Source organism: Fonsecaea multimorphosa (assembly GCF_000836435.1).
Source record: "Fonsecaea multimorphosa CBS 102226 unplaced genomic scaffold supercont1.36, whole genome shotgun sequence".
Taxonomy (NCBI): Eukaryota; Fungi; Ascomycota; class Eurotiomycetes; order Chaetothyriales; family Herpotrichiellaceae; genus Fonsecaea; species Fonsecaea multimorphosa.
The window spans coordinates 195,125-208,457 of NW_015971670.1; the positions used below are offsets into that span (position 1 = coordinate 195,125).

Below are 13,333 nucleotides of genomic sequence, written 5' to 3' on the forward strand. Positions count from 1 at the left end.
AAATGGTAGATAGCCTTGCATCCCTCCTGATGGATTCGGCCGTCGCCACTCAGCCACGTCCAAGTAATACATAGCAAGATTAGGTACCAAGAGTGATGCTCCCAGACCCTTGCAGGACCCTTACCTATTTCAGCGCAAGACTTCGTTCCCTGACAGGCTGTCCCTTTTGATTTGAGAGGCCCACGTTGCACCTGTCGAGTCGTGCATTATCGCGACGGTGGCATCTTGATGCCCAACCTGCTTACTCGGTCCTTGTGTGCTTATCCACTGGCTGAGCCTACACGACGCTCATATGCCTCCCAGCCGGCCTTTTGATACTCCTGGACTGCACTCACCGGATCAGTCGCAGCATATATCCCTCTTCCGGCAATAAGAAAGTCGGATCCGCCTTCCATTGCTGTTGTAGGCGTCTGGTATTGTTGGCCCAGAGTGTCTCCTTTACTGGACATGTTGACACCGGTTGTGAACACTACAAAGTCTTCCTCCCGTGTGGCGCCAGGAGAATGGCTGGATAACTCCCTTGTTGACACGAAGCCCAGGACACTTTGGGGATATTTTCTTGCAATCTCGACCGATATTCGAGTGTACTCGCCCACTGCCAGTGATCCCTTTGAGGTCATTTCGGCCAGAATTAGAATGCCTCGTTCACGAATCCCACCGTCATGGATGGACTGGTCCAGTGCCTGAATGATGCCCTCACCCGGGAGGATGGTGGCATTGACGATATGGGCCCATTCGTGGATCCGGAACGCTCCCCCCCTATATTGCTTCTGGACGGTATTGCCAATATCAACAAACTTCCTGTCTTCAAACAGAAGAAAGTCGTGACGTTGGGCGAGCTGGGCCAGTCCTTCCACAGTGGCAGGACCGAAGTCAGAGACAATGTCGATGTGCGTCTTGAGCACGGCAATGTGCGGACCCAGACCTATGAGACGAACAACAAATGTAAGAATGTGTTCGATCAGTTTCTCAATGGTTTCGCTCTCCCACAGGACAAATCTGGCAAGTGGGAGACGAAGTCTGGAGTATCGCTCAATCCACTTACTGTCGGCGATGGTCAAAAGTTCCTTGGTCGTAGTCAGGTCTGCCGACAGCACCACGTTGGTCTTTTTCCGTTCGGCTATTTCAAAGAGTCGCCTGACAAGAGGATGTGGGTGTTTTTGAGCACGCTCGCTGTAGGGCAGGTGACTCTGGGAAGCCATAGCCGCAGGTTCGGTTCAGGCGGTGTTGCCTTGTCGGAAGAATTTTGTCAGCGAAATGTGTTTTAAGCGACGGAGGAATGGTCAGGTCAGGGACAACAGGTACCGGAGGCCAGCTCCGTAGAGACAGTGGGTGCAGCTGAGGATCAGGCGATGTGGTTGGACCAGAGAATCCAATTCCGAGGCTGATGGTGTGGTTGTGGTGTGGTGCTGAACAATAACGGTGGCAGTAGTAGTGATGGTGGTGAGGGCAAGGGTGGGAAATCCAGCACTAGCCCTCGCTAGGCCACAGGCTGTAGCGGGAGGCACTCAGGCGCACTAGGTACCTAGGCAGCCTCTCTCAAGGGCCCTAGGCTCGCCAGCACAAAATGCCACGTTGAAAGAAAAGCCGTGCAGCCTAGACCAAGCCTAAAACTGTGCCGATGGGGGTCAAGATGGGGGTCAGCCACCAATTGCAGCCACATCTGAACAACGGCGGGCGCGGGCAGCACCCAAGCAGCGAGGGCCAAAGATGACGCTGTGCAGGACTGTGCAGATGCGAGTCCAGTGGCATCCACTCGTAACCGCTTCCCCGTATGCTGCCGTTCCCTTTCCCATCCGCCATTTGCCCATTTACCATTACGTTGCTGTTGGTTCATTCCGTCCACCTGCGATCCCCATTATTCTTTCTTTCCCCTGTTTCTAACCACCATTTACATCCTCTCATTGCTCTCAACTCTTAGAACCTCACACAATCTATTTCCCCATCCAAACCCGCCTCGCCATTTCGCCGTTGCCTCCGAATTCCGACTCGATTTGCTGTTGCTCTTCGTCAGCAATACTCTTCAACCACCCCAGAACCGCCTTCTCGGGTTTCTCTTCCCCATCCCTCCTCAATGAATCGCCCAGTATAGCCGTTAAACGACCATTGTACGATCTACTCATTTTGACAGCCCTTCTCTCGTTGATCCCTATAGGCATTCTTACGCCTCAGCAAAAGGCGTAATCCTCTCCACCTTGTGGCTTCCCCATCATTTCACCCTTTCTCGATTCTGGGTGTCTTTGCCGCAATGATCCCACGGACTCGACTCGTCGAGTAGACCCTTCCGGAACGTCGCAGTCAGCGGAGGACCAAACGCATAGAAAAACAGATATATTTGTCAAACTATGTCAGAGGCGTCCCCAGATAACATTCCGGCGTTGGGACCTGGCCAACCTGACCAATCCAAAACATCTCGCGAGGCTTCTCCAGCGCGCAATTCTCGCACTGTTTCTCAAATCCCTCAGCTGTCGCGCTCGCGCAAGGGAAGCCAGGAGTTCAGCCCGACACGGAACAGTGGTATAGCTGGGTCCCTATCGACCATACCTTCAGCCGCTGCCGTCCAGCGGGCCCTGTCTGCCCAAAGGCCGATTTTGCAGCCTTCCACTGTTGATTCAGTGCTCGAGGGCAGCCGTCCCTCTGAACGACAAATGAAAACAAGTCAAAATCCGCCATCGTGGCCAACATCGCCCCGACTGAAGTCTCCTCCTCCTTCGAAGACTGGCGCAAAAACACCGTCAGTCAAGCGGAGTGATTCAGACCAAATGCCGTCAAATACTTCGCTGAAAAGACTGGCACCTGTCTCTCACCCTGACCAAGCCGCTGCCATGCAGATACCTGACACTCATGAACAAAACGGTCCTCATTCCAGCTCGAGAGTATTGGGTCGAGGCCCAAGTACTACACTCGAAACAGTGGCGGAAAACAGCGTCCCGACGACTCCTGCAATCGGTCCGATCTCGGCTTCGCCGCTGGAGCAGAAGATGGATGTGGCATCCCTTGACCAGCGACTAGAGCCGCGACCTGAACCATCGGTCGCTAAAGATGGAGAAGGTAGTGGCGGCGACGGCCCTTTGAAAGTCACCGCCGCCAAAACAGAAAGTGGCCGGAGGTCAAGGGCCCCAAGCAATTCCCGATCGGCTTCAGATTTAGCAAAACGCTCTTTCACCAGCCTCACGGCGGCCAAGACCAAGCCCGCTGGAGAACCTCCCCGAACCATGACCGTGGAGACGGAGACTGTTACTTCGATGCCTCAATTGCTGGGTCCTGACAGAGGTGCTTCAGGCAGGGATGGTAACGGTAGTGTTAGGACCAAACCAAGCAATGAAACCATCCGGCCCAAGAAGGAGAAGAAAAAATCCCGCAAGCCTCCCTCGCTGCATGCTGGCACAGTAACTTCCAAAGCCGACCTGTTCGAGGCCAAGGTTGCCAGCGCTGTGGACGAAGCCGATTCCTCTGATTCGGATGAGACTTTCGTGTACGAGTCGAACCCACCAGACAGCAGGCCGGCACGACATCACTCTCGAACACCCAGTGCCACGTCCCTGGCCAGTCAAGAACAATTTGGAAATCGCAACAAACACGGCCTCCGCAGCGGCAGTCAAGCCATAACTGGGAAGAAGAGTATGAAATTTTCGAGCAGCACCTACAACAATCACCTGGACGGTGAATCTGGGCCTGAGGGACGGGGAAGTCAACGCAACTCTAGTTCGACGCCTCGTCATCATCACATCAGTCGGCATGGACGACCTCACCACACCTCGATCTTGGACACGGAGTCACCTTTTACCCAAGCGACCAAGACCAATCCCTCGCGTTCAACGACCAACACACCCACTCGTTTCTCTAGGCCTAACAGCCCCCGGACCACCAACGGACGGCTGCCCGGCGCCCTGCGTAAGGGGGAGCCCTTTGATGCCTATGAGGATGCTGTCGCCGACGACGAGAGGGCGCCTTTACTTGGATCGGTCCGCGTTAATCGCACAAGACACAGCCGTCGCCCGCACAGCACGAGCATTCGGCACCTCGAATACAACGACATCCATGATCGCGGCTGGTGTGGTGGGTATAGCGGCTGCATTCTCCTTGGGCTTGTTATTCTCCTGATCTGTGTTGGTATTACGACGTTTGTGATGGCCCTCAACCGGCCGCTGATGGATGTTTCTATCAAACACATCCAAAATGTGCTTGCATCGGAGCAGGAGCTTATGCTTGATCTAGACGTCTCGGCGATCAACACGAATCTTTTCCCTATCACGGTCAGTGACCTTGATGTTAACCTGTTTGCCGAGAGCCCTTATGTGGGCTCGACATCCAATTGGGAGGGGCACGGCCAAAGGAGGGCGCTCCGCTGGGTCAAGCGAGGAAGCGCAGATAGCCTAGGGTTTGACTGGCCGCCGTGGCATTCTGACGATGGGGTCGATGAGGGTACCGACCCGATTGACGACCCTGAGCCAGGCACGCAGAAAATGCTGCTCGGAAGAGTGCTCGTCTTCGATTCGCCGTTGGTCTTTGATGCGTCACCAGTCCGACACAGTCACACTTCTTCTGTTGGTGAGATCCGGCTTGCGAGGCCGGGCAACAAGACCGAAGTTGGGGGAAGCGCGCGTTGGGAGAGAGTACTGCAACACCCGTTTGATCTTATTGTTAGAGGCGTGATCAAGTATCAACTACCTTTGAGCTCGAAAACGAGATCTGCCAAGATTGGCAGCCGAGTCAAGGTGTTACCCAACGACGATAAATCAGGAGATGAGCCCGAAAGGTCTCCGACTGAACCAAAGACCTAGGACGTTTGGAGGAAAATCTTGGGATCTATGATTGGGACGAATTTCATTTGTGCATGAAAAAGCCCCGCCTGTCATGGGGCGATTTAACGACCGAGATACCCAAAAGGACCGTGTCCGGAAAAGAGAAAAGCATTGGGATTGCAAGCTTATACTTGGCTATACAATGGTCGGCGAAGAAACAGGCGAAGAAACAGGCGAAGAAAGCAAGCGCATGAGCGCATTGGCACCTGCATGGGCACGAAGGGCAATGGAAATCTGGGAGGAAAAGGCATTCGGCCTTGTTTCAGCGCAACCGTCAGTTGCATGTTGTTTTCCTTGGTGACGGCCTCTTTTCTTATATATGGCATTTATGTTCCGGCAATCCTCTCTGTAGAGGGGACAATCGAAAGCCCAAATCAAAAGTTCCAATAGAGAGTATGTGTGGTACTTTTTTCTCTGTGACCGGTTTCGCGTTGCTTGTTGGGCCGCCGGAATGCTGTTTTCTCTGGAGAGCGATCAGGCTGCAACGGGATGTAGCTCGGACTGTAACTCAGAAGACCTGCGCCTCGCATGACCGCCAGGAGAGGAGCCTGATGCCCTCACGCCCTCCAAGCGATGGTCTGGCAGTTGTCATTCCAAACAATTGATGGCCATCGAGCGTGGTGCGGGTCTAACTCGCTGGGCTTGCCGGGGGTCTGTCCGAGCATGTCAGACATGTCAGACAGAGATACCTACTAGGTAGGTACTTTGTATTCTTTTCCAGGCGATGTGCAGTAGAAACGGGACTGTCGCACTGGCAGGGCGAGCATCAGGCAGGCAGGCGTGGCAGGGCAACGGGCCAACGGCGGGCAGGGGCCGCCACATGCAAAGTACGTCACGCCTGACCTGGTCTTCTTTTATTTTCTCGTTACGGGCCTCAAGCACCCGAGGCTGGTTGGTTGGTTGGTTGGTTGGTTTGGTTGGTTGGCGCGAGGTGGTTTGGGCTGTGGGATGTTGGCCGCTGGCTACTGGGTCATTTTGGTTGAGTCTCTCAGCTCTGGCTTGTTCTTGTTGTTCTTGTCTTCTCCCACCTTCCACTACTATTACATACCTCTTACATATTCGCCGTTTTCACAAACCCCCCCCTCCTCCCATCACTCCCACCACCCCTCTCTCTATTATTCGCCGCTTAATCCCCCCCGAATCCACTTTTTGCATGACCGTTACGGCTGCCCAAGCCTGCTTTTGAACCCCCCCCGTTCAGCTGGTATAGTCCAGACTTTCCGGCTTTTCTGGCGCAGTCGGCCTCTGTGGAAATATCAGCGCTCACGGAAACGGCACAAGATAAATCTGGACACGCGCACAACCTTGGGAGGCCCGGCTCGTCCGTCCCCCGTTATCATCCATCCGCAGCCCGGTTACATGCACCATCTGATCCTTCCAGCTCTGATGTGAATTGTCACCTGCTGCCAACTCAACTCGACCGCTCATCCTCTTCTTGTCTTCCATCTTTGGCTCTTGCAATTGTGTCACCCCTTCCTCTTCCTCTTCACCTCTGCCCGCCATTTCGACGTTGAAAATACGCCTAGGTCCCTGACGCAAACCTCACCATTCCTCCCCCGCGCAAGTCTGACAAACCGTGCATGTGAAGACCCCTCCTGACTGCACCTGGGTCATTTCGACTGCTGCGACTTCGCTGCCTTCACTCCAAGTCCAAAATGGGCTCCGTTTATCGCGACAGGTACGACGACTCTCGAACATCTGTCTCGTCGAGCCGGCGTGATGGCGGATACACAACAGTGAAGCGCTATGTGGTGAAAGAAGACGACAGCCGCTCCTCTGTGGGCCGGGACCGGCGGTTTGTCCCCGAACGCCCAGGTGAAAGGGTCGAGGAGACCCGGATCGTCCGTCGTGAGATCGACGAGCCCGTGCGCCGCGAAGAACCCCGCTACACAGAGCGTGAATTGGTCATCAAGCGCGAAAGAGATGATGAACCTCGGCGAGACTATGCCTTTGACACAAGACGGGAAGAACCTGTCGCAGAGAGGGAACTTGTCATAAGACGCACCACTGAACGCGAGGACCCCCGTCGGGATGATTTCGAGGTGACCCGGTATGACGACCGCAAAGTTGTCGACACCCGTTACCGAGACGACTACGAAGTCCTTCCACCGCGTGGTTATGACGATCGTGATGTTCAACGATACACCCGCACTACCGACTACTTCGCTCCACCTCCTCCTCCACAGACCATCATCATTCGACAGGAACCCATCATCATTCGAGAGACAGTCCGCAACGATGACGACTATCAAATTGTCCGCAAGTCGGACGTTGACGAACGCAGCGTCGTCCGAAGAGACCCGCCACCTCGCTCGCCTCGCGGAGAAGAGGACTTCTTTTATGAAAAGAAAGTCAGAGAGCGCATTGACGACCGCCGCGATGATGACGACTACTACGAACGCCGGAGTCGTCGGCGGTCCGTGAGTCCCCATGATTCGGTGTCCCAAAGAGGCCGCGATTACAGCAGCGACGACAGCATGGTCTATGTTCGCAAAGAGGTCCGTGAGGAAAGCCCAAGTCCTGAACGTAAACGGGGGCTTGCTGCCGGCGTCCTCGCTGGTGTTGGTGCCGCAGAGCTTCTTCGAAACCACAACAAGAAGGAAGGGAAGGATGTCTCCCACGGTGTCGGCCGTGTCGGGCGTGATATTGGCGCTGGCGCTCTGGGTGCTCTCGCCGCGGAAGGCATCCACCGTGCGAGGTCAATGCACCGTAGTCGAAGCCGACACCGCTCCCGATCTGGTTCTCGACATCGCAGCAGGTCTCGTTCCTCATCCCCCTCGAAGTTTAAGACACTTGGAGCGGTCGGTCTCGGCGCCGCTGCACTTGCCGCTGCCGCAACTATTGCTTCCAAGCGCATGAACAAGTCCAACGATGACGGCGACCGCGGTCGTTCTCGCAGCCGGTCTCGCTCTCGGCGCCGGAGGGAGTCTGTTTCAAGTCTCGAAGATGACCCAGATGCGCCATCTGACGATGCCCGGAATCCCAAGCATCGGAGAAACACAATGGCAAAGGCTGGTGCCGGTGGCGCTATCGTTGCAGCGTTGATTGAACATGCTAGAAGCAAGTCCAGGGCTAAGGATGGCAAGGAACGTTCCCGGAGCCGCATCAGACAGGCACTTCCCGTTGTCGCTGCCGGATTGGGCAGTGCTGCGGTCGCCGGACTGTATGAGAAACACAAAGCGAAGAAGGAAGCTGAAGGGATTGCGGACGAGCGGCGTCGTGCTCGCTCTAGGTCCAGAAGCAGGGCCAGGTCGGAGAATCCGTACTATGACCAAGGCCAGGGTGCAATCAATGATCCCGGGCTCATCGAATACGGGAATGCACCTATGTATGGCAACAATTACGGCCCTGATTACTACGGGAGACCGCCACCTCAAGATGGATACTATTCGAATGCTGTTGTGCCGGCTGCCACAGGTGCAGCCGCAGGTTACGGCGCTCAACGTGGGACCAGAAGCAGAAGCCGTAGTTTGAGTCGCGAACGAGGGGGCCGAAGATCGTCCCGCAGTTCAAGCTCCTCTCCAGACCGGAGCAGACGCAGGCATTCGCGAGATGCCGCAAAAATGACAGCAGCTGCCGCAGCTGGAGCAATCGGTGCGACCGAGTATGAAAAGAGGAAGCAAGATAGACGTGAACGACGTGCACGAAAACGTAAGTGATTCAACCCTGAGGTATGTAAGTCGCTGACACCGCTTAGGTCGAGAAGAGGAAGGATATGGTCGTGATCCTTACGACGACAACTTCAATCCCGGCACACAATATGCTCCCACGCCGCCACCGCCTGGCCCCGTCATCGATCCGTATGCAAACCAACAAGGATTCTATCCTCAAACTAGCCAGTTTCCGCCTCCACCAGGAGCAGTACCTCAACAATACCCTCCACAAGCTGGCCCTGGTACAGCTCCACCTGGTGCTGCCCCGTACCCTCCACAGAACTATCCTCCACCACCACCGCCTCCTCCTGCTGCTCCGCCGGCTCCTACTCAACCATACGATGCGTATGCTTCTGGTGCGAACCCCTATGCACCACGTGGTCCTGAAAATGTGAGTGCTGAGCCGAATCCTGTATTTGGCAATCCTTTTGCACCTATTGTTCCTAGCAATGACCAGACCCATGTCCCAGATGGTACGTCATAGTCATGTACCTTTTGAATCGTTCACCTTTAGACAAGGCAGTTCCTCCTGGCTAACAATCCGGGAATCTAGGTCTAAATCGTTCTGCGCCGGCTCCGGCACCACCGTCCTCAACTACGCAAGTCCCTTCCTTCAATGATCCAACGATTCCTCCACCGCCGGCTCCGTATCCTCCGCGTCAGGGAACATATCCTCCCCCAACCGGACGGGGTGTGTCTCCTCCACGTTCTCAATCCCAGCCGCCCCCGTCTAATCGAAAGAGTGTTCAGTTTGTCGAGACGCCACAGGTATCTGACGCCGCACCGGTTGAGTCTGAAGCATCAAGTCCTGAACGTCACCGTCATAGACACAAGCACTCACACTCGCGCGGCTACGAAGCGGGAGACGATACAGATTCGACCCCAGATGAACAACGCCGAAGGGGCCGAGAACACTCATCTCGCTCGCTTCAACCAGACTCTGGCGAAAATGGAGACAGACGCCGACATCACCGACGTCGTCGCTCTCACGAACCGACCTCGTCTCGCGGAGAACCCAGTTCAGGTTACCGAGGACCAGATCTCGAACGCGTGGCAAGTCCCACTGATTCCGATGCCACGATCGAGCTACCGCCTAGATTCGACGAGAAGGGACGAAGGAAACCCGAGCCTGGCGAGGATCCCCTTGCCGACCGCATAAATGAGATCCTTTCTGGAAAGGGAGCAGGAGGCAAGTTGTTTGGTAATTTCCTGGATGGATTGCTCGGACCGGACGGCCGGAGGAAGCGGAGCAGATAAACTTGAGGAACTTTTATGACGGAGCCCTCGTTGAGCATTTAGAGAGAAACATGGAACACGGCCACATAACGAGTCTCCTTGGCGTTTTTTTGAAAAGGGGGATATGGGAGTCCGGCTGTCTTGATGGGATCATGAACTGATGACGACCACTGAAGCGTGGGAAATTTTCTTCATCATGATTACGAATGTCTACGCAGAGGAATAATCAGATGGAAACGATCCTTGTAGCTACGGGCACAGACGGGAACTTTGGAGTTGGTCCTCTTGCTAGTCACCTCACGATTTATGATTGTCCTTGGGACCAGAGTTGGTCTTTAGATACGCTCAGTCATTTTGCCAATGAAGAATCGAGATCTTTTCTGCCTTTGTCGAACAGACAATCACCGAAATGATACGTTCGATTCCAGGCGTGATGTGGGTTGACGTCTCTCAGTTCTGGAATCGGATGCGTGTGCCTTGTAAATGTGTGTCTCATTGAGGTCACTTGCTTACCTCTTGACACTTGGTGGTGCAATCTGAACAAAAGGGAAATAGAAGAAGGGAAGGGTGGCAAAGACTGATGGCTGGATCACGTCGTCTGGTCTTGTGTGGCTCGGCTCCATTCCCCCGGTCCATTCATTGTTGTCATGACTTGCAGTGATGCTACAACAACCAGCTCAAGGAAGGTAAGGATTTGAAAACCAAATAGAGATGGAAAAAAACTATATTACCTAAAAGATCCACCGTTCCGAGATGGCAACGAGTGGGCTCATGAAGAAGTAACCAAACCGGACAGTTTTTCACCACCGTTCCTGCTTGTTCGTATAACCCGTCGCCGCCTCGGCCAACCACCGCCCGATCTTGCCCGCCGTGCTCTTGCGCCGGTCGTCCGGTGGCATGCCCTTGATCTCGGGAGCCTGGGCAGGCGTCTTCGTCGCCACCTCTTCGTCTTCGGTAGAGAGGCTCTGGGCGAGCGCCGAGTCCGCCTGGATCTGGCGCCGCTGGTCCTCGAGTCGGCGCAGGCGGGCCTTTTCTTCCTCGGCAGGGAGGAGAGGGTCTTCGCCGCCCGCGCCTGTGAGGTCTTCGGACCGTCTTCCTGTCAACGCGCCGTATGAGGGGAGTTCGTTGTCGTCGACGACGGCACCAGCAGATCCTCCTTGTTGTTGCTGTTGTTGTCGCACCGCAGCCGCGGAGGAGGAGGAGGAGCCCTCACTTCTTCCCTCCGCGTCGACGGATTCGTGACCGTAAGCCGGTGGTCCGCTCGCGGCTCGGTGGGCGTAAGACTCTGTGCTGCTCGGTCCAAACGCCGGGTCCATGGGGCGGAACCCTTTGCTGCGGAGTCGGGCTTCTTGGATGCGCTGTTCACGGAGCGCCTTTTCTTCTTGGCCCCGCTCCTTCCAGTACTGGTACAGCGGACCCCGTGAGGTGTCGTTGGTGAATATGCTTGGCATTTTTGGTCTCTTTTATGTATGTATGAGAGGGAGGAATTAACAGTCTGGAGTAGTAGTGGAGAGAGAAAGAGAGTGTGGGGGCGAGAATGACTGAGTGAAATTGGGGCGTGTGAAGGTTTGGCTGATGATGATGATTGTCAAAGACGATTTGGTCTCGTCGCTCTAGAACCAAAGGGAAGCTTCGATCCCGGTATGTTAAAAGTGATTTTGACGTGGATTGTCTAGATGATGTCTGGTGAGAGGCAATGTTGTGATACTCAAGTCTCTCCAGTCAGGACTTCAGGAGTGAATAGAAGGGCGTTGCAAGTGCTATCGATAGAATCTGCGAGTGGTGCGGCCAACTCACTTGTTGTATTTTTGCTTGGGGGTGAGAAATGAATATGGAATAGATGCATGCAAGAGGGGTGTGTACGTAGGATATAAAAACTTGTCAAGTCGATGAATTGGTTGTGCCCTTGATTCCTACCTGGAGTCTGTAACTAGAGGTGAGTTGTTTGGCGACGTCGACGTCGATCAGTCCCTTTGAGTGAATTTGATATTAATAGAAGCGTTCTTTCTGATGAGGCAATGAGGGCAACGCATGAGGGGGAGAGATGATCGCTGGGCTTGCATCCCGTCTGCTTGGGTGGCCTTGCGTCCGACGCACTTCATGGCCTCTAAGGAGGTGAGGTCAGTTTTCGCGGGGTAAGCCACAAAATCGCTCTGGTCGCATCTGCAGGTGGCTTCGTATTTGGGGCACGTATTCAGTGTGCCGACCTTTCCGCTGGGGAATGGGCCCTAGGAGCTGGTCACCAGACACCCTGCCTTGGGGGGTCTAAGTTCAGTAGTGATCGCCTATGCAAAAGGATGGTGTCGCGCAATCTGTTGGACGGGGATTGCGAATGTAATTAGCATATACCTGTACTGTGGCATATATATCCTAGCCGATCATGACATCCTTCACCATCATCTGTAAGAGAAAAATAGAGGCATGTAGTCAAACTCCTAGTTGGACGACTGGAAGGATGAGACCGACTCTGTGGGCGTGAAACAAATTGAAGCAACTCAAGACCTCAGATGTGCGCAAAAGCAGGTTGGACGGTAACATTCAATTGTGGACGCTGGTCATTCAAATGGCAGGCTGCTCATACAGAGCGCCAGTCTATCATGACCCCAGGCAATAAATTGGAATGCGTGTGAGTATCTCACATGTGGCCGTGCTGGGTGGTTGTATCGCCATCTCATTTCCCATCAGCCGAGTCTCATCGTCATCCCTGATTCTCTCTGAGATGAATCTTGAAGATTTGATCGCACTTATGCATCGTCTCTCGCCGTCCCACTGAAGTACTGCAAAACCTCCGCCACGTTTAGAACACAAGAGCTGCACCCTTTGTCTTCTTGTCACCACTGCAAGAAATTCATGTCAGCCTTGATCATCTTATGTAGGAATACCATTGTAGCCGTACCCCAACTCGAAGTGCTTGCATCGCTTCAGCGATAATTGTGCCTTGGTCTTGCATACTGTGCACTCCAATCTCAGCACCACTTTCTTGGTTGTCTTGGCCTTCTTGTGGAACACGGGCTTCGTTTGACCACCGTAACCGGACTGCTTGCGGTCATATCGACGCTTTCCTTGCGCGAACAGCGAGGCCTATTCAAAGGCTTGTCAGTGTCCACTTCACCGAATGTTGTTATCCACAGATCGGGTCTGAAAGGGGGAATCGTACTTTGCCGGCCTTGTACTGTGTGACTTTGTGTTGAGTGTGCTTTTTGCAGGTCTTGCCCTTGCAGTAGGTGCGGCGGGTCTTGGGAACGTTGACCTGACGAGAGAAGAGACACCAGTTAGCATTTCCAGTACCACTGAGATTTCGCAGTTTGACCAAGATAGTCGAGTCCAAAGAGCCCCGAATTGCACCGTTTCCCAAAGCCACGCCGACATCTGAATGGAAGGATCTTTCAACTTCTTGATTCGAGTTTATGTAGCCGGCGATCGCCTCGTTGTTCCGTCTCTTCTGGCATTGTGACCCATCTCTTCATCGTTCGTCTCATCGTCCAACTGCCGGCGGCATGCATCGCCCAGGGAAGTATAACACAGCACATCGCAGATTCGAGACAGAAGATCAACTCACCATCTTGACTGAGTGACTGGCCGCAGATTTTGAGCTAGGTTCGGTGGTGATTGAGATTGAATTTGTCGACTGGCTCGATG

General features: G+C 54.2%; 5 protein-coding genes across 5 annotated transcripts; 2 read left to right on the plus strand and 3 right to left on the minus strand.

The window, feature by feature from the left end:
• Positions 1-260: 260 nt before the first annotated feature.
• Positions 261-1,202, minus strand: Z520_11183 (uncharacterized protein; the record flags this gene model as incomplete). Its single annotated transcript, XM_016781672.1, has 1 exon — positions 261-1,202. One exon carries the CDS (start codon positions 1,200-1,202, stop codon positions 261-263), a length of 942 nt encoding a protein of 313 aa, XP_016627249.1.
• Positions 1,203-2,345: 1,143 nt separating this feature from the next.
• Positions 2,346-4,784, plus strand: Z520_11184 (uncharacterized protein; the record flags this gene model as incomplete). The annotated part of the gene is made up of 1 exon (XM_016781673.1): positions 2,346-4,784. One exon carries the CDS (start codon positions 2,346-2,348, stop codon positions 4,782-4,784), a length of 2,439 nt encoding a protein of 812 aa, XP_016627250.1.
• Positions 4,785-6,460: 1,676 nt separating this feature from the next.
• Positions 6,461-9,715, plus strand: Z520_11185 (uncharacterized protein; the record flags this gene model as incomplete). The annotated part of the gene is made up of 3 exons (XM_016781674.1): positions 6,461-8,456; positions 8,503-8,931; positions 9,012-9,715. 3 exons carry the CDS (start codon positions 6,461-6,463, stop codon positions 9,713-9,715), a joined length of 3,129 nt encoding a protein of 1,042 aa, XP_016627251.1.
• Positions 9,716-10,494: 779 nt separating this feature from the next.
• Z520_11186 (uncharacterized protein) lies at positions 10,495-11,145 on the minus strand (the record flags this gene model as incomplete). Its single annotated transcript, XM_016781675.1, has 1 exon — positions 10,495-11,145. The coding sequence occupies one exon, from the start codon at positions 11,143-11,145 to the stop codon at positions 10,495-10,497; it is 651 nt and encodes a 216-aa protein (XP_016627252.1).
• Positions 11,146-12,562: 1,417 nt separating this feature from the next.
• On the minus strand, positions 12,563-13,143 carry Z520_11187 (60S ribosomal protein L44; the record flags this gene model as incomplete). Its single annotated transcript, XM_016781676.1, has 3 exons — positions 12,563-12,775; positions 12,852-13,063; positions 13,086-13,143. The coding sequence occupies 3 exons, from the start codon at positions 13,141-13,143 to the stop codon at positions 12,563-12,565; spliced, it is 483 nt and encodes a 160-aa protein (XP_016627253.1).
• Between the last annotated feature and the right edge of the window lie 190 nt (positions 13,144-13,333).